Source organism: Acomys russatus, chromosome 3 (assembly GCF_903995435.1).
Source record: "Acomys russatus chromosome 3, mAcoRus1.1, whole genome shotgun sequence".
Classification (NCBI taxonomy): Eukaryota; Metazoa; Chordata; class Mammalia; order Rodentia; family Muridae; genus Acomys; species Acomys russatus.
Genome location: NC_067139.1, coordinates 23,468,168 through 23,488,632, shown reverse-complemented (window position 1 = coordinate 23,488,632; position 20,465 = coordinate 23,468,168). Strand labels below are relative to the sequence as shown.

Genomic DNA, 20,465 nt, shown 5'->3' with positions numbered 1-20,465 from the left:
TTTTTTCTTTTGTCTTTCTGGAGGGTAGGTAAAAAGAATCTACCCTGACTTGAGAGTGGGTGAGCTGTCCCTACCCCTCAAAGCCTGCACCACCTGGGAGAGTGGGCCTAGTGCCTGGACTGGGCAGCACAGTGGAGTTGGCTCTGGAGGTGTAGGTGCAGGTGAGCTGCCCCAAGGGCATGACAGCAGGAGAGCTGACCCTGCCTGCCTCCCGCCCATGGCAGTGCTGGGTAGCCTAGCCAGAGCAGTGCTTGAGAGCTTGCCCTTGTGGTGTGGATAAGGCAGAGCTGGTGCACTGACCAGCTCAGCTACCACCCCGGCCTAGATCCAGGGCTCTGAGTTGCCTCACCTCCATATCTATATCATCTATGAGTGGTTGGAACATGTGAAAGGGTCAGTCCTGCTGATCCAAAGCTGCAGGATCTCCAGGACACAGGGAAACAACAGAATAAGTTGTTGGAAAGTCCTGATGAGGATTCAATATAGATGGTGTCACAGAAGCCAGAGATCTCAAGCCAGACCAACGACTAATTGTAATGAACATTTACAAGTGAAGAATCTACCCTGACTTGAGAGTGGGTGAGCTGTCCCTACCCCTCAAAGGCTGCACCACCTGGGAGAGTGGACAGAGGCATATACTGTGGGACATAATGTGACATACTATAACTTCCATGAAGAGATGTTTCTATTCTTTTGTTGTTCTTGTATTTGTGTGTGTGTGTGTGTGTGTGTGTGTGTGTACGTGTGTGTGTGTGTGTCTGTGTGTGTGTGTGTGTGATTGCAAGGGCAAAGGGTGGATATGAGGGGGTGGGGAGATGAGCATGACTGGGGTGCATCATGTGAAACTCACAAAGAATCAATTAAAAAGGGTTTTTGTTTGTTTGTTTTGTTTTTTAAAGAACCCATGTTCAATGTCTGAGAAAACCTATTAAACATGAGATGGAAACTAAAGATAGTTTGTCAGTTTTCTGGAATCCCAACTATGCAGAAGCTTGACAGATGTTTTATTTTTTATAATATTGCTGGTGAAAGCCAGAATTAGACACAAAGAACCTAGGTTGAGATGAAAACAGAATAGAGATACAGAAGACTAAAATTTCAGAGTTGGAGAAACAGCTACCTCATTCACTCCAGGTTATTTCTTTATGAACACATGCCCCCTGCAACCATTGATTGCTTCCTTCCACAAAGCCAAGTGGAATCATGAATGACCTCCTTGGGGCCAGTTTTCTTGTGTTTATTTGGATTTTATATTCCAAATTTCTTAGCACCCAGTGACCTGACAAGCACACAGATACTGGGTTCCTAAATGAGTGAATAACAAATATTGTTAGGTTATTAACTCACATGTGATTTTTTTTGGATTGCCTTTTGAACTGCATGTGCTTTCATCTGGTTAATATCATGGCTCGGATGCTCCATACTTGAAGTCCTCTCTGAGAACGAACTTGAGACTATTCTGCTTTTCTCATTCTGCATCACAGGTCCCAGCTGTTGTGGGAGGGGCAACTCAGCCTTTTGAGTAAAAAGTTTAGTGGCGGAGGGGTGGACTCCTAAAAAAAAAATGTATTTAGATACAAAGTACCTATGCTAACACCCAACACACACACACACAGTTTTGAGTTTGCTTTTGTGGAGTGTGTCCACCTTTCTTGCTTTTCTCTTCCTTCCTTGTCTTTGAGAGTGCCATTTCATTTCTTCTTTCAGCGTGTATGACCATTACGACTCCCCATAACAGCTGCATGCTTGGACCACTACTGTCTTGTTCACACAGAATTCTGGGTTCTCTGTTGTGAGTTTAGCTTGGTTGTTGGTTCTTGCTGTCTGTAATAGAATTCGAGGTGAAGTGTCTGCAGTGTTGTTCTTTCTGCCGAGGTGTTCTGTGTCTACTCCAGGTCTTCTGTGCTTCCTTTTTGCAATGTGAAGCTTCTTTGCCGAATTTCCACCTCTTTGTGCCCTCTCTTAATGAGACGGTGAGACGAAGCCATTCCTTACTTATGTGGACCCATCGTCTTCCTTTGTTTCCAGTAGTGCTTGCTTTGTGAAACTAGGAGGCCCAGTATTCTGTGCATAATATTCACAAGTGATACGTAGACCTTCTTGATGGGTTGTTCCCTTTAAGTCAGGCATAGTAACCTTCTTTATCTCTTCTGGCTAATTTTGGCCTGCAGTCTATTTTGTCAGATATAAGAATAACTTGTTTGGGAGATCCATTTGCTTGTTATATTGACTTCCGTCCTTTTATTTTCAGTTTCAGTCTGTCCCCCATTCCCTCCCTTCAATTCCTCCCCTATTGCCCTCTTACCATTTCCTCCCAACTTCATGTGTTGTTTCCTTTAACCCCACTGAGTCAGCTGAGCAGCAGCAGCAGCAGCAGCGTAGGTGCGGGTCCACCGGGGCATGGTCAGCCTCACAGGGGCCACGTTCTTGAAGAGAATGACCCTCCCAGTGACAATCCATTGCCAATAACTCCTCAGCTAGAGGTAAGGCTGCCTGCTCACCTTCCGTCTCCATTGGCAGGATTCTGTCTGCCTTAATTCTATATATGCTGTTATAACCGCCGAGCTTGTGTGTGCAGCTGCTCCGCTGTGTCCACAACACACTGTTTTTGTTGTAGTCCTCCACCCCTCTAGCTCTTCCAATCGTCCTACTGCCTCTGATCAAGTGATCCCTGTGGGATGTATGTGTGATGGACAAGACACATTTAGGGCTAAATTCTTAGAGACCTCTTGTTTTCTCCATGCATGCTAGTTGTGGGTTTGTGTGTCAATTACTGTGTATGGCTAAAAGAAGCTTCTCAGCTAAAGACTGAGAGATACACTAACCTAAGAGGAAAATAACAAGTCATTAAGAGTCAGTTTAATAATAAGCCACTTAGCTGACTACCAGTAGGGTCTCCCCTAGGGCCCATGACCTAGTCACAAGTTCTTGACTCCAGTGGCATGCAGTGGCAACAACATGAGTTCTATCTTATAGAGCAGGCTCCAAGCCCAGTCAAAATGTGTTTTGCTATTCTCTTCACGTTATTGCTATAACTGTGCCAGCAGGCCTACCCTGCCAGGCTGGTTGCCGTTAGAGCTCACAGGCTCCTCAGGCGAGGAACACTGATGATTACTTTTCTCCTCCTGTAGCATTCAGTGTGCCCGTCGGCACCATGAAAGCTAGCCAGTAGGGATGGACTTCTGGGCCAGAACCAGCTTAACTTTTCCTTGTTCTATGACTTAAGTATGGGGTGTCTTTAGCAATAGAGTCTCAACATAAAATTTTAGGGGTGACCAAAAAACGAATGGCAATAGCCTGTAATGTATGGAAGCCTATGAGATCCTACAGACCAACAACTCCACAAATGGTTATCCATTCTGGCTCTGGGCTTTTAAAATGTGACAACCTGTGGTGACTAGAAGGGGCACTGTTTTAAGGTAATTTCATCCAAGCCTTTTTGCTATAAGTGTATGTATGCATATGTTTTAGGAAGCTTCTAGAGTTACTGGATACGCCTCTCCCTTGCTTTCCCATTATCCACCCATTTAATCCTTCCTGCTACACACTTCTCTGTTGCCCCCTTCCGACAGCTGAGCTTCACCTCCCCTCCTTTCTCCTGAAAGTGCTTTCCCTGACACTGTGTGCTACAAGGGTCTCACTCTGTTTCCCTAGCTGGCTGGTATGGAAACTGACTAAGCAGAATGGTCTAGCCTAGGACTCACAGCCCCCTGTCTGCCTCTGCATCTCTGGTGTGAGTCCTGGGATTAAAGGCAAGTCGTATCATGCTTGTAAATGTCATGTTTCTGACTTTCTCAATGGTGAGTGTTTTTTTTTTTTTTTAGACAGTAAATAATTAGACTCTGATATGTTTGCCTTTGCACATGAGCTGCACATTCCCATACAGCTAGAGTGTATGTGGGTGTGGGGTGTGCACGTCCCAAGGCACCTGTGCGTGTTTCCAGAGGACAACTGTAGGAGTTGCCTCTCTCTTTTCGCCTATGAAGGTTCTGGCATGGAACCAGACTGTCAGGCTTGGTGGCCAGTGCTATACCTACTAAACCTACGGAGGGACTCTACCTGCCCTCTCACGAGAACTTTCAATAGATGTAATTTTGCCGTTTTTTGCTTACAGTGTGTTGTGGAGAAGGTTCCTGTTTGGTCTTGCATATTTGACATTTTACCATTTTTGTGCTTGAATGTCCATTCCCTCACCCCTAGATTTGCCATTCCCCCCTACATTTTGACTGAATAAGGTTTTCTATATCTTCAGCTTTTATCTCTACCCCTTTGTCCCATGCTTTCTCAGGTTGGCCTCTTAATCATGGCCCAGAATTTCTGGAAAAGGTGGCTGTGCTTATTTACTTATGTTTCTTTATCGATATATTAATGTTAAATATTGTTTAATCGTGAACATTTATTTCATTTCTGAATAATGCAAATGTTTACTATGCAAATGTTTGCCAAGTATCTCTTTCTAATAGATGATTTCTGGGTCTACTGGGTGACATGCACCAGATTTAAGCTTCTTATAAATATTGTCCACGTTTCTTCACTCTGGTTTCTCTTGGCTTCGATCCGTTCCCTGTTTGTTTTCTCTTTTATATCTCTCATCACTTAATTTCATAATCAAAAGCTTGAACTATTTTTTCACAGTTGTTCACTGCCCAGGTAATTTTTGTTGTCCTTTTATTTTGTTGTTGTCCTGTAGGCACTCTACCCACAAACTATATATTTCCAACCCTCAGGTAATTAGTTTTCTAATGACTCATAATAGAACCATGGAGTCAACTTGAGCTGAACGATAAGTAGGCAACTGACAAAAACTTGAGCTGTTATGACATATGTCACCTCAGATAATTCATCTAATTTCCTAGAGAGCAGTATTCTAATCAATAAGAGGGATATTATCCATACCATATTATATAGTATATCAAGTCTAATAAAATATGATGGAATCATAAAACTGTTAGTTATTAAGCTATATAATAATTCAGTATCAGTATTAGTCAGGAAATTCCTAGTTAGGTACCATCTTCCACCTATTTTCAGCATTTGATCCTATATTACATTATGTCATTGCTCACATAAATTTTGTGGCTGTGCTTTAGTCATAACTTTCTTATATACAAGAACTTTTTTCATTACCTACATAATAGGTACATACATACTAAGACAAAAGAAGAACCATTTATTAAGTGCTTAAAATGAAAAATGACTCTTTTTATTTTTATTTTTTTATTTTTATTTATTTTTTTTTAGTTTGGATATTAGCTTTTTATTTTAATTTATTTTATTTTAATTTTTTTTCCTTTTTTTTTATTAATTTATTCTTGTTACATCTCAATGTTTATCCCATCCCTTGTATCCTCCCATTCCCCCCCCCCATTTTCCCATTATTCCCCTCCCCTGTGACTGTTCCTGAGGGGGATTACCTCCCCCTGTATATTCTCATAGGGTATCAAGTCTCTTCTTGGCTACTTGCTGTCCTTCCTCTGAGTGCCACCAGGTCTCCCCCTCCAGGGGACATGGTCAAATGTGAGGCACCAGAGTATGAAAAATGACTCTTTGTAAAATCAAAGCATCGAACAGCTATGTGGTAGGGGTAGATGTGCCATCACTATTTCTTTTTTCTTTTTTAATTTTTTAAAAATTAAATTTAATTTTCTTGTCATCACTATTTCTTAAAGAGATTCTTATCTATTTGGTTCAGTCATCAGAGGATCCTTCTAGATTTTTATTTGGCTCTCTGAAGTAACTTATAAAATACCTATACGTGTTATTTGGAGGAACCTGTACTGATTCCTCTGTTGACACTGACTTGTGTTTGTAATTCTATTATTGTATGAGAAGCCCCCTGACCTGAATCTTCCTGATGGGTCTTGGTCTATAAAAAAAACTTTTCAGTTGTTTGTATACATAAGGTGGGCTATAAATGTGCTCATCCATAACAAATATCCACATTTATTATTAGAATAGACATATGAAGTATTCCTTAAGGTGAATAACTCCAGTATAATAGGGATACATACATAGTGCCAAAATTAATAACTTCTATGTGTGACAATTCTCATTTATATGATACTTTCAGAGCAAAATTTAATATATGTTAAGAAAGCTCGCTTATATATTTTCCTCATTTTTACATGTTTTAGTGGGAAAACACCTATAAATTGTCTTTTGTGTGTACTGTTGTCATCACTCTGCTACCCCTAAGAGGAAATCTGCATAGCCAACATTGACCACTTGTGATGAGAAAGGAAAAGTCTGTGAGATGCAGTGAATAATTCACATTTTAGAATTGTCAATTAAAATCATACCTTAAATGGAAAATAATTTGTAAAGAACCAGAACTCTTAAATCTTTGGAGTCTTTTTCTAGTTTAGGTAAGGAAGGGACTAATCCTGGTTACAACCCTCACCTCCCACCCCTGCAGTAGTCAGCAGGACTTTACAGCTTTGCTAGGGTGATGAAACTTGTTATACCATCCTGGTGACCTCTGTGATGACTTTTCTTTCTAGTTTTCCATTCACTTTGAAGAAAGATAGCATCTGTCAACAAAATGTGCCTGCAAAACATATATTCAAGGTTCTTCTTTCGTGAAATCTATATTTTAAAATTGTATGTATATGTTCTAGAAAGAGCACGGTGGAGCATGCTTGTAACCCCAGCATTGTGGAACTGAGGCAGACGATGTCCCAGGCTACAATGAGATAGCCTTTCTGGAATAAAAATGAAAAAGAAACACAGGCAGTTATTCCGAATGTATAAGCAGGTTCTGAGCTGCAGGGATTTCTTCTGGCGAGCCAGTTTAGAACTGAGAAGTGATGCAGTATAGCCATATTGGTGAAATATACAGAGGGAAGAAAATATGACCAGAGCAAAAATGCTGTACTGCAGGGTGAGGGTTGTGATGTAAATATATGTGACCCCTGACTAAATATTACATGCTAAAACATTCTACCTTATTTTTTTTTTAAATATATTCCTCTGCCTGGTTCCCATTTCCCCTAACTGGTTCTGCTGCCGGCCTGTGATGGAGGTCCCTGTAGCTGCTTAATAAGAAACTCCTGGGTATTTTTAGAGGCGGAGGAGGAACTCATGACTGGCTGTTAGCTTTGTTAAAAAAAAAAAAAAAAAAAAAAAAAAAAAACGTGGAGAGTAAATCCAAAAGATTATCCGTTGTTTTGCTTAAGAATCCAACCCAAATAACATCAACATCCTTAACAAAATTCATACTCATTTTGCGTAGCATTCAGTTAGTGCTCAAACTTCATGAATTGTTCCTTAAATACACTTCAGTACATGCTTGTCAACAGGACCCAATCAGGAGCGTAGACTGCAGCTGTTCTTCTGTCCGGCTGGCTGGCCTGACATACTGACTGGATTAGCTGTGCCGCAGCCATCCCATGGACACACTTGGCTACTGCTTCCTCCTGGAAGCAATTATTCATCTTTGAATATTTCATTTTGTTTTCCCTGATACCATGTCTATAAAAAAAGACAGGATACGCGGAGAAACAGTTTGGATGGCATTAGGTCATTGGAAGTTACATTATTTAGTTAAAAAGCAGAAAGCATGACTTTATGTTTAACATTAGAAACGTATTTCCCCCTTTGGGGGGTCTAAGCTATGTCCCATAAAGCAGTCATTTAAAAAAATAGCTTAAAGATTCAATGCATCCTGGGAATCTGCCAGGAATGCAGGTTTTGATGAGCTTACAATGCAGTGTGCTCATAGGTCCTTGGGATTCACACTTCTTTGTGCCACCACAAATTCTTATTATTTCGCATCTGATTGTACATTTCTGAGGATGGTATTGCATTTTCTATGTTTGTTGCTCAAACATTCTGTATGTACTGATAGAGCACGGCTGTGATTAGAATGTTGTCTGACTGAGATCACAAAGGCTCATGTGTAGGATGATGGGTCTCATCTCATTCTGGGTAGTAATGAATCTCCGAGGTATGAAACTGCTTAGGAATACAGGGTACCACCCTCTGGATGGGCGGATGTTGTCCCCTGGAACAGGATTACCGTAGTGGGAGCAGGCTGTTAGAAAGTCAATATACCCTACTGCCGTGGACATTTCTGCATGTGGAGGCCACCCTTTCCCACTTTTCTGCCATGGAATACATAAAATAGAAGCCTTGCCAGAGGCTGAAGAGATTTTGGACTTTAGAATTCCAAAACTGTGGGTTAAACCAAACCTTTTAAAATAAGCATAACAATATTTTGTCACAATAGCACAAAACAGAACAATAAAAATATCTTTTCTTGGTTTGGGGATGGGACCCTCATTAGTTCCAAGAAGAAGGAGGCATGACATGAAAAAGCGAATTAAAAATAACTTGCATGGTATGAACTTATATATATTTCCTTATATATGTTAGTTAATTAATTTTGAATTTTTGATTTTTTTTTAAAGTAAAGGACAATAAACATTAATGTCAGGAAATAGGATTGTGGATATATGCCAGGTAACTCATGGCATGATGTAAGTCCCTTGTGGAGGGTTTGTACGATTTATTTGCTTGTTCATTCCATCACATATTTTTAAAAAGATGTTGAGCCTCTCAGTTTAACTCTTCAATCTAAATTATTTTCTAAGAGCTGTTAGTTGTGTAGCACAAAACATATATGCAATAATTAATCTTTCTTGTCAAATTGGCTGGATTGAGAAATGCCCAGAAGATAATAAGTTCCTCTGGGTTGACACTCCCTCCCCACCATAAACAGGAACCTTTGAGACTGTGAGTCCAAATAAACATTCCTTGTTATGACGCAGATGCTGTGTACCCAAGGCAGCGGAAAGCCTGGCAGGCTGGTAGGGTGCGGATGCTGATGCTGTGTAACCAAGGCAGCAGAAAGTCTGGCAGGCTGGTAGGGTGCGGATGCTGATGCTGTGTAACCAAGGCAGCAGAAAGTCTGGCAGGCTGGTAGGGTGCGGGTGCTGATGCTGTGTAACCATGATGACAAGAAGTCTGACCGGCCAGTTTTCTTGTTGTGGGATGGTTGCTGTGAGTACCCCTGAAAACAATTCAAAAATATTTGCAGGTAGCTTGTGCAAGAAATCTGAAAAGTTCAGAGATGAAGTATAGAAAAGCTATAGATGACTACGATTTAAACTTAGTGAATAATTATGGCAGGAGCTCAGAAGATTAGGAAGCTGATGTGATTGACAATAAACACGTGGTCTTCAGGTTCAGATGGTGATGAGTCCTTTGTGGGAACTGCAATTTAAGGATGTTTGTGTTCAATTGTAGTAAATAACTTATCTATATTTTGTCCTTGCTTTGAGACTTTGCAAGATGCTGTTGATGCTGAGTGATGAACTAATAAATTTGGATGAGGCCTTTGCAAGGCAGTCCATCTCTACAATAACATCGTTAGTGCTATCTGTTCCTAGTCAGGTTTATAGTGCAAAGTAGGAACAAAAAGCAAAATAGAAGGCTTCTTTACGTTGATCTGACAAGTTGGTACAAGGTTTAGGCTACAAAAAAAACAAGCATATTTTTGTTTTCTTTTTGTATGTGATGCATGGTATATACATGTATGTGGAGAGAAAGAGAGAGGAGAGAGAGGGGGAGAGAGAGAGGGAGGGAGGGAGGGAGGGAGAGAGCGCGCGAGTGAGGGCGGGCGGGAGGGAGGGAGGGAGAGAGAGGAGAGAGAGAGAGAGAGAGAGAGAGAGAGAGAGAGAGAGAGAGAAGACAGAGAGAGAGAGAGGCGTCTGACTTTGACTGCTTTCCTCAATTACTCTCCACATTATTTTTTTTGAGACAAGGTTTCTCCTTGAACCTGGAGCTCATGGATTCTGCTATATTAGCCAACTAGCAATCCCTAGGGATCCTCCTGTGTCTGCACCTCCAGCACTTGGAGTACAGGGACACAGCACTAAGTCTGGCTTTTGGTGGAGGTGTGGAGAATCGAATGGAGCATGGTTTCTGAACGGAATATGGTATTTCAAGGGGGCTGAATACTTCACACAGGGGTAAGAGGAAAGATTCTTGAGAGGCTCTCTGGAAGTATATAGACCCTAGCCCATAGGCACAGGGTTTGAAATGGCAAACTTACCTGAAGGACGTTCTCTTGAGAGGGTGTCTCTGGATTCTTACACAAGGCTGCCTAGTTAATTTACTACTCATATTTATTTTGCTATGCTCAGCCATGCAGACTTGTGGAGACCACTGCAGTTGTGGTTCAAGGGAGCCTAATTACTGCTAATGCTGGATACAGACCTTGATACCACCCACCTGCTGGTTTTGCAGGTTTTTACGTTATGTCTGCATTATGGGATGGATAAACCACTTGAAGATGTGCTTGGGTCTCAAGTTGGCTAGAGGTAGGATTGTGATTGTTCTTGTTATAGGTTATACTGGCTGGTTTTGTGTGTCAATTTGACACAAGCTAGAGTCATCAGAGAGGAAGGAGCCTCAGTTGAGGAAATGTTTCTATAAGATCAAGCTGTAAGGAATTTTCCCAATCAGTGACCAATAGGGGAGGGCCCAGCCCATTGTGGGTGGTGTTATCTCTGGGTTGGTATTTCTGTGCTCTATAAGAAATCAGGCCAAGCAGGGCATGTGGAGAGCAAGCCAGTAAGCAGCATCCCTGTATAACCTCTGCATCAGGTCCTGTTTCCTGTTTCCTGCACTGCTGGAGTTCCTGTCCTGACCTTTGATGATGAACAGCAATTGGACGTGTAAGCCAAGTAAACCCTTTCCTCCTCAACTTGCTTTTTAGTCATAACGTTTCATAGCAGTAATAGAAACTCTAAGACAGAGCCATGAAAGCTGACACCAAATGGGAAATTGTATCTGTAAAACGTTACACAAAGTAACAAGTTAGCAATCTTGATTGAATTGAGAAACTTAGGAGACCAGTAACATGCCTCTCTCTCTCTCTCTCCCTCCCTCCCCCGCCTCTCTCTGTGTGTATGTGTGTGTGTTTGTGTGTGTTGTAAGGATGTTTTCCAAAGAGGATTAAAAGTGGGTAAATATGCACTTAATGTGGGTGCCACAATCCCCTAGGATGCTCTCTTGGATTGAATAAAGAATGAGGAAAGCAGTCAGCACACGTCCATGCCTACCTTCTCTGCTTTCTGGCTTCCATGATTGGCAATTACTCTGCTTTACCTCACTCTTCTGCTGTGTATTGAAATCTCTTGAAGAGTGAGGAAAATTAAAATCTACCCCCACATTACTTTAAAAAATGTTTTGTTTTGTTTTGTTTTTTTTAGTTTTTAGAGACAGGGTTTCTCTGTGCAGTCTTGGCTGTCCTGAACTCACTTTGTAGACCATGCTGGCCTTGAACTCACAGCAATCCACCTGCCTCTGCCTCCTCAGTGCTAGGATTAAAGGGATGTGCCATCATGCACAGCCACATTACTTTAAAAAAAAAAAAAAAAAAAACATAAGTGGTTTCACAGTGGTGGGAAATATAACACATTTAAAATTTTTATCATTTTATTTTATTTTCCCCTTTTATTGAAAATAGATTCCCCCCTCATATAGTAATTCCAATTACAGACTTCCCTCCCTTTACTCCTAGGCCCCAGCGCCCCTTATGCGCCCCCCCCCCCCCCACCTGGTCCCGTGCCTGTCACTTTGTCCAATTGGATCCACTCCTTTTCTTTCTGTCATCAGGAAGCAACAGCCTTCCAAGAGACAACAACAAAACATAACAAAATAAAATATAATAAGATAATAACAAAAATCCTCATATCAAAGTTGGATGAGGCAACCTGACAGTATGAAAAAAGCCAAGAAAAGGCACAAGAATCAGAGAGACACTTGTTTACATACTCAGGCGTCCTATAAAAGCACCGACTCGTGTCTGCCTGTGTGTGCTGCTTCAGTCTCTGTGAGGTCATATGAGCTTCGCTTAGTTGATTTGGGGGTACTTGTTCTCCGGGTGTCCTCTCTGGCTCTTGTACTGTTTCTGCCTTCTCTTCTGCAGGGTTCCCTGACCTCTGAGGGGAAGGATTTGATAGAGGCATCCCATTTAGAGCTGACTGTTCCAATGTTTTCTAACTCTGTGTAATGTCTGGCGATGAGTCTCTGTATTTGTTCCCAACTTCAGCAGGAGGAAGCTTCTCTGATGATGGTTTAGCCAGGCACTAATCTATGAGCACAGGAGAATATCATTAAGAGTCATTTGATCACTATTTTTTTTTAGGACCAGAAGTATTTGGCTTTACCGTACACAAAGAAGTAGAAGGAATTAAGAAACGCTGAGAGTGGGAGGCATAGTCTTATTCAGGAGAACTAACAAATTGCCTATCTAATACCAAATATTAACCCTGAAAGCATACATATAGATAACATTATATATAGATCAGGCAGATTGTACTTACGTGTTTAGAAATGTATATGCATACAATGTATATGTATGTGTGTATGCCTGTATTATATAATAACAATGAAAAAAGAGGCCAGGAATTTGAAAGCGAGCAAGGAAGGGTATATCAGAAGGTCTAGAAGCAGCAAAGGAAAGAGGAAAATGATATAATTAGAATCTCAGAAAATAAAAAAATTAAGAATAGTATTTTATTATTTCTCATTATTTAAAATGTTAGCTTTGGATTTTAACTCAATGGAATTCATTTCAAGCATCAGAGTAGAGTTATTTATTATGCCACACATACACACACAGACTTAGCATAGGCAAGAATAATACATATGCACGATTGATAAATGAAGCTTTAATATGTCAACATTATTGGCTGCTATATACTTAAATATGTATAATTCTTCGGGGAAAATTAAAATGCTTAAATGGCCAGGTAAAATATTTTATGTAAAATCGGTGCTACAACTCATGTAAATGTTTATATTATATGAAGAAATTAAAGATTTGACAGTGAACTCAAAGGGCATTTTAATATTTAATAATTTAATTTTGTTACCGATACATGAGCTTTTAGTGTACAGATGAGTTTTTAGATAGACCTTGAATATGTATGTGTGTGTGTGTGTGTGTGTGTGTGTGTGTGTGTGTTGTACACTCGCATGTCTTTATGAATGATCCTTAGTTTCTTTTGTTTACTAACAATTTGTAGACCTCTGAATTTCCTATTCTTTTTCAATGGATGTGTGTCTACCCTTCTGATTTTTGTTAACATTTTTGTTGTGATTATATGAAATAATGGGTCTCATGATGACCTTTCCATGCATATATTATCACTGGACCCGAACTGTCCATAACTTCGTCTCCTGCTTGGGTGTATCAGAAAAAGTTGTGTGTAAGATTCCTTTCAGTCTTCCGTCTCAGGCAACCCTGGTGGTCTTAGACTGCATTGTACTAGGATCATGGGTAATGACTCTAATCAGGTGTTGGTTCTAAGGCTGAAACATGATTATCACAAACCCCAAATCCCTTGGGCCCTCAAAGATGCACCTTGAACTTTGAGGAGAGCCCCAGTGAAGACCTTAATTATCTCCAGAAATATGTGACAAGAATCCTCGTGGTCTTTTAGACATGAGGCATAGCCTTCCTGTGGGGGAAGCAGAACAACATCTCATTGCAAAAATGGAGAAAATAAAATCTTCCTGAAAGTGTGTCAGAGAGACCAGCAGCCATCTGCCTGCCGTAGTTCTGAAGACAATAGAGACAGTACCTAGGAAAGGGATGATGGAGAGTAAGGAGATTCCAAACCTGAGGCCTGAGCATGCCACCTGATAAAGTCCTGCTGCTTCTCCTAGGAAAATGTGACCGGACGGAGATAAACTCAAGGTGGGAGTCAAGAGAGAAAATTCTTGAAGGCTGAGAAACAGTCAGCCTCTCATAAAGCAAGTAACACTGAAATGGCTCCTGAGCAAATGAAGACTATGGCTCAGGAAGTCAAGAGGGTCAGCACTGAAGCTTTTCTTAGGATCTCAGAAGTGTCAGAAGCAAAGACACAGAGAAGGGTTCATGAAGAGGAATACATACACACACGCGCGCGCACACACACACACACACCTGGGTGCCCAGGTCCTCTCAATAACACCATACTGGATTTCTAGAGAGTTGAATGTATCACACCTGTTGTCATGGAAATCTGAGACACTAGATGTTTCATTTTTGCCAATTGTCAATAAAATCCACAGAAGACTCAAAAAGCCAAGAAACTTCCGCTGTCAACTAAGAGGACCAAAAGGAGCATCTGATGGGGATATCCCAGGCTTCTTGGGTTCCCCAGCAGGGAGCAGGCCAAGTGACAGAGATATGCTACTTTCACAAAAAGTAAATGGAAATACCAGGAGAAAGCTCATGAACACATGCAATTAATATGTATTGAGAGATATAAGAAATTAATGGATTAAAGAAACTAAAAAAAAAAAAAAAAAAAAAAAAGGAAAATTCAAAGCATGGAACCTGAAGTTTAGCGGGTAAAGGCTAAACTTGAGACTTCATCAAAGAGCATACAAGATTTTCTGGTCTGAGTTTAATGGCCACAGGCACCTGTGATCCCAACTACGTAGCCCTGTGTCCAGCTGTCCCTTCCCCCTCATAGAGTATGCCCATGTGAGTCACTATTATTGTATCTGCAGAGATATTAATAGGCTGATCTTTATGATGTAATAATCATTTCTCTTTTTACTTCAGAAATGAGCACATGGCTAGACTGCTGCAGTATCTCTGCTGTTTTATACTATTAGCCATGTGTCCATGTCCATGCTGTAAAACCATATAACGCTATGTTAGGGGAGGGTGCAAGGTGTGAAAAGGAGAAAAGGGGGGATATATGCATGGAATATGATTGAGTTGGGGTTGGGGTTGGGGCTTGGTTAGTAAGAGCTAGAAATAGTTAAGGGAATCAGTGTTAGTTTTTATCCATTGTTTGTCCTCTTTTGGCTATGCCATCTATTGCTATCTGTACCTTCCTGGGCAGCAATTATATGAGTACGGAAAGTCAGGTTTTATGAAGTTTCAGGTCCCCGAGGCAGAATCCTATTGTTCTTATTTGTCTTGGGGAATCATAACTTTGTGGGGTTAGCATGTTCTGGTCTTAGAGAGTCTAGTTGCTCCATTGATACTTCAAGTGTGTGCTGAATTTATGAATTTTGCTTTTATTTTTATCTTCTTCCATGCAGGATTTGAAGTTTGAAAGAAAAGGACTCAGCCAGGACATTTCCATGTCATGTTTGAAGAAGGATAAAGCATTTGGGAAGTATGTTCCTTAATGTTAAGAGCTTGTGCATGGTGTGTGTGTGTGTGTGTGTGTGTGTGTGTGTGTGTGTGTGTGTGTGTGTGTGTGTTCCTATGAATTAAGTATGGATGGGTTGCAGGTAATAGGCACCCCTGTATAGTTGTGTTGATTCAATTATAGGCCTTTTGGGAACTGTCCCCATATCATCCTAGGGACACAATTCAGTGCCCATAGTTCATAGGATTGATATTCTTAATTTTCAAGATGTTAGAGGATAGACATTCTAGCCTTGCTGGTATAACATGGAGCCATGCTTGACTGATCTCTCAAAATATATTGAGATTTTTGGCCAGTATAGGCACGTCCAAGGTGTGGGCACAGCAGTCTCTTTACCCCACCACAGCCGGAGTGGGCATGTGTTAGGAGTCAGCTTTCAGCTGGGACAGTCTCATTTGAAACATTAGCGGTTACCCATCCCGTGTGTCCTTGAACAAGGCTGTCAGGCTATTTCAGCATCAGCATCAGCATCGCTTGTCTGTCAGTGAGGCAGGAATAATAACACTCCACTGGCTATCCTGGGGGTTGATTGAGGTAAGAAGTCAAGTATGTCTGAAAGAGTTTCTCTGAGAGCACTGACCACTCAATGCTACATCATACTGAAAACATCAGTGGTTCTCAGCAAGGATCAATGTCACCCCCCCCCCCAGGGAATATTTGGCAACATGTAGTGACATTTTGGTTATGGAAGCTGGCATTAGGTAGGCTGTCTAGGGGTATTCAGTGGGCAGAGGGCAGAATCCCACTCAATAGCCTTGCAGTGCACTGAGTTGCCTCCACAACGAAAGATTACCTGGTTAAAAAAAAAAAATCAGTGATGCTGAAGCTGCGAGGTCTGCTGTGCATACACGCTGCCTCTTCACGGCCACCTCTTTGGCATGTGTTTGGGCTGCGCTGCAGATAGGGTAACCACCAGTCCGAGACACTTGCCACGAAGTTAGGATTACGTATCACTAAGGTGTCATCTCTATGCTCAACTAGAGACCAGCAGAATGTGGAATAGCATCCCTTTCATGCCCAGTGTTTCTAATGATAGGACTGTGTACTTACGGAAATTGCCAGGGAAGTTTTTAAGACTTTATATGTCAGAGAGCTAATTCCAGCCTAACATGCGACAGCAAAAATAGAGACTAACTTAAATAGCTAAGAATAAGGGGCCATTTAAATAAATTATGGTAGGTAGAGTTAAATACTAGAGACACCTAAAAGAATCTAATAGTAGCATACACACACACACACACACACACACACACACACACACACACACATGCATATAATGTACAAACTGGAAAACAAAAGTTAAAAAATAATATTTATAGCATCAGTTTCACTTTGTTTTAAAAGTAAATAATTTGCCTATCTAGTCGTGAAGAATAGAAGTCAGTATTTTACAGAGGTTATTTCTAGTCTGTAGACTGGTGGGAACGTTTTAACAACACACAACTGATCACATAGACAACCAGAGTTTCACAACTGTAGTGTGCACATATTCACAACTGTAGTGTGCACATATTCACAACTGTAGTGTGCACATATTCACAACTAAACCAGCCTTTGATAGCAAGTGTTTGTAGGAGCTGGAATGATGGCTCAGTGGTAAAAAGCAAATATTACTCTTTCAGAGAAGGCTTAGGTTTAGTCCCCGGGAACCACACTGGGTGGCTCAAAATCACCTGTGCCTCAGCTTTAGGCCAGTGGTTCTCAGCCTTCCAAAGGCAGCATCCCTTTAGTACAGTCCCTCATGTTGTGGTGACCCCCAACCATAAAATGATCTTTATTGCTACTTCATAACCATAATTTTGCTAGTTACGAATCATAATGTAAATATCAGATATGCAAAATATCTGTGAAAGTTTTGTTTGACTCCCCCCCCCCCCGTAACAAGGCCACAACTCACAGATTGAGAACCACTGCTTCGACACACTCTTGTGGGCTGTGGGGACACTGAACTCACATGTACGCACACACACACACACACACACACACACACACACACACACACACATACACATACACATACACACACATATACAGAGTTTAAAATGAAATAAATCGTAATGAAAAGAAACTATTCATTAAAAAACCCAACAGATACATTGAAGATATACACCTGTTTCCCCCTTGTCACTTTTCTAAACAACACAGCACACAGGCTATTTGTATAGAATTGGCATTATAGTCAGTATTGAAAGTCAGGTAGTAATGATTTCACCTATAAGGAAGCCTGTGTGTATAGGCTTTATGCAGATACCACATGATTCTAATTGACCACCTCCCCTGGGTGGGGGCGCCTGATGGTACTCAAATAAAGAATAAGCAGCCTACCAAGACAAGACTTGATAGCCTATGACCATATAGTGGGGGAAGAGTTCCCCCTCGATCATAGACCTGGGGGAGGGGAATAGGGAGAAAGTGGGAGGGAGGAATGGAAGAATACAATCGATGGGATAACAATTGAGTTGTAATCTGAATAAACTAATAAAATAAAATTAAAAAAGACTCTTGAGCATCTCTGAGTTTCAGGATCTGGGGAGGTGGCCATCTCTTAGAAACTGTCTTCCAGTGTATGTGGTGAATGGCTCTGCCTTCATCATCATGCAGCTAATAATCCTTAATCAGAGAGTAAGACAAGGATCACGATCTGCCTTAGACCTTATCTTTGTTAGGGTTTTAGTGCTGTGAAGAGACACCACAACACAGCAACTCTTATAAAGGGAATCATCTCATTGGGGGCTGGCTTACAGTTTCAGAGGCTTAGTCATTTCTTATCATGGAGGGAAGCATGGCACCACACAGGCAGACATGGTGCTGGTGAAGGAGCTGAGAGTTCTACATCCAGATCGAGAAGCAGCTGGAAGAGAGAGAGTGCCACTGGTTCTGGCTTGGGCTTCTGAAACCCCAAAGCCCACCTCCAGTGACACACTTCCTGTAAGAAGGCAACACCTACCCCAACAAGGCCATATTGTCCAATAGTGCCGCTTCCAATGAGCCTACAGGGGCCATTTTCTATGTAGAGAGGATGTCATGCCTGCTCCTAGCTTCTGACCTTGACCACAATTGTTTTCAACCATGTCTCTGTGTGCCTGCTCCCTTGTATTCACTTCTTTTTTAACTTTCAGGAAGTAAATTTTAGAAAACCTTTAATTAGAAAAAAAGAAAAAGCATGCTTCTTACCAGGGACCATATTTTCTTTTCGTGGTTTTCTTTCTGATGATGATAATAGTGAAAATAGTGTCTAACTATTCAGATTGAAATTTTAGGATATTTCTGAGCACTTTGTAATTCTCACCAAGGAAACAAAGAAAGAAACCGAGGGAAGCCATCTCACTGTGGCTAATATAGGATGTTTGATGTTTACTAATGAAATCTGTTTACCTTCATAACTGTATAATAGGGCCATTAAAGACAATAGATACAGTAGTTTAAAAGTAATAAAATTTACAACAAAGTGTATTTAATTTGAAATTGAATTGCCAGCAAATGGGTGTCCTAATGAACCCCTGTGTCAGTGCAGCTCTAACCACATTAAGAGAGATAATTTGTATAGCAGAAACTGAATCATCAGTGAGACCCCAAAAGGCTATTCCTCTGGTGGGGGTACAGTCATTGTCACAGATGGCCCCGCTGATGGAATTAAGCTTAAGTCAGGAGAAGTGGCAGAGATGATCCTTCTTAATTCAAATGCATTCGGGAAAGCAGGAGGATGAAGTCAGGATCGGAGAAGCAAACAAACAAACAAAAAGTCAACAAGGAAGAAGAGTCTTGAATAAAGGGAGTATTTACCAGTAGAAGGGCAAGTGCCTGGGGAGCATTTTAAGGAGAGAGATGGATCTTGATCTCTGGCCCTTGTATTAAAGACAGAAAATGCTTATGTCATCTTAGCCAATGGTCTATGTTAAAGAAATACTTTTTTCTCGAGGTTCCATGAACAATTTGCAGGATCAAAGAAGGATAGATAGGAAAAAATGGAATGACAAGAAATCTTATTAAATATAGTTGGCCCTCGTTTCTGTGGTCTGTGCACCTATGCATTCAACCGCCCACAGATGGACAATGTAGGTAGATCTAAGATGGCTCTAGCCATCATGAGCATGTATAGAATGTTTGCTCTGTGAGTATGCTATAGAAACAATGTGGAGTAGCAGCTACTTACATAATTTTTTTCACTCATTAAGCATCCTATTAATAAACCATCTAAACCAGTGATTCTCAACCTGTGGGTCTTGATCCCTTTGGGAGCCAAATGACCCTTCACAGGGGTTTCCGAACATCATTGGAAAACAAACATATTTGCATTATCAATCACAACAGTAGCAAGATTACAGTTAGGAAGTAGTAACAAAAACAGTTAAGTGGTTGGGGTTCCCCACAACATGAAGACCCTTATTAAAGGGTTGTAGCATTAGGAAGGTTGAGGACCACTGCTCTACAGATAATTTAGAGTATATGGTAAGACGCTGGACTGGAAAGATGGCTTGTAAAAAACAGAGTTCACTTTCCACACCCACACGGGGTGATGTTACCTATCACTCAGGTTCCCAGGGGTCGGATGCCCTCTTCTGACCTCCAAGACGGTCTGAATTTGCAGGCGTGTGTATGCATGTGCATGTATGTGAAAACACAAAACTAATAAGATATTGAAAAACTATGGTATATGTGGATAGAATTTATGTATGTACTATTCCATGTTATATATGGGCATGATCCTGTGTACATGCTGCTATTCATGAACAGTCCCAGAGTCCCTTCTTTTCAGAGGAGGGAAGATAACTATATTTGATTTCCTGGTTATTTCTGAAACAATTGACATTTAAATTGTTGGGATCTCAGTACCTTATATAGCATGTCACATGTTTTATGGGGCCATACTTTAAAAAACTCTGCTTTAATCACACACGACACCTGCAGTGTGGTGTTTACTTAATTCCTAGTTAACCCAAGAAAACACTCAGACTGTATTGTGAATCTGAAAGCAAGGCTTTTTCTTCATGTCTCCTTTTCAATATCTTTTCTTCTCCCTTCTCATACCTGCTGCAGATCCCTGAGTCAGCCCTGTACTGCCGATGGGAATCCTTATACAAAGGACTGTGTCGCGGAGCAGTGCTCACTTCCAGAAGCGGCTAAAGAGTCCGAAAGAGCAGAAAGAGCTTTCTGGAAGGTGAGTACTTTCTGGACCGGCAAAATGTCAAATGATGACCTCCGCTGTATGACTGTCCTTACCTGTTCTGTTCCTCCAAAGGGGTTCTTGAGATAAAGCAGGTCTTATTAAATGTTTTTGATGCTAAAATACAGGCCAAA

The 20,465-nt window shown here is 41.1% G+C and overlaps 1 protein-coding gene across 1 annotated transcript in view; it reads left to right on the top strand.

Annotated features, from left to right (window-relative positions):
• LOC127186970 (uncharacterized) overlaps nt 1-20,465 on the top strand; it is a gene marked incomplete at its 5' end in the record, with an annotated part of 268,435 nt that overhangs the window by 49,686 nt on the left and 198,284 nt on the right. The window contains 2 exons of the mRNA XM_051143234.1: nt 15,055-15,131; nt 20,205-20,325. Of these exons, the coding sequence (XP_050999191.1) occupies nt 15,055-15,131; nt 20,205-20,325 (198 nt within the window). The remainder of the gene's footprint in view (nt 1-15,054; nt 15,132-20,204; nt 20,326-20,465) is intronic.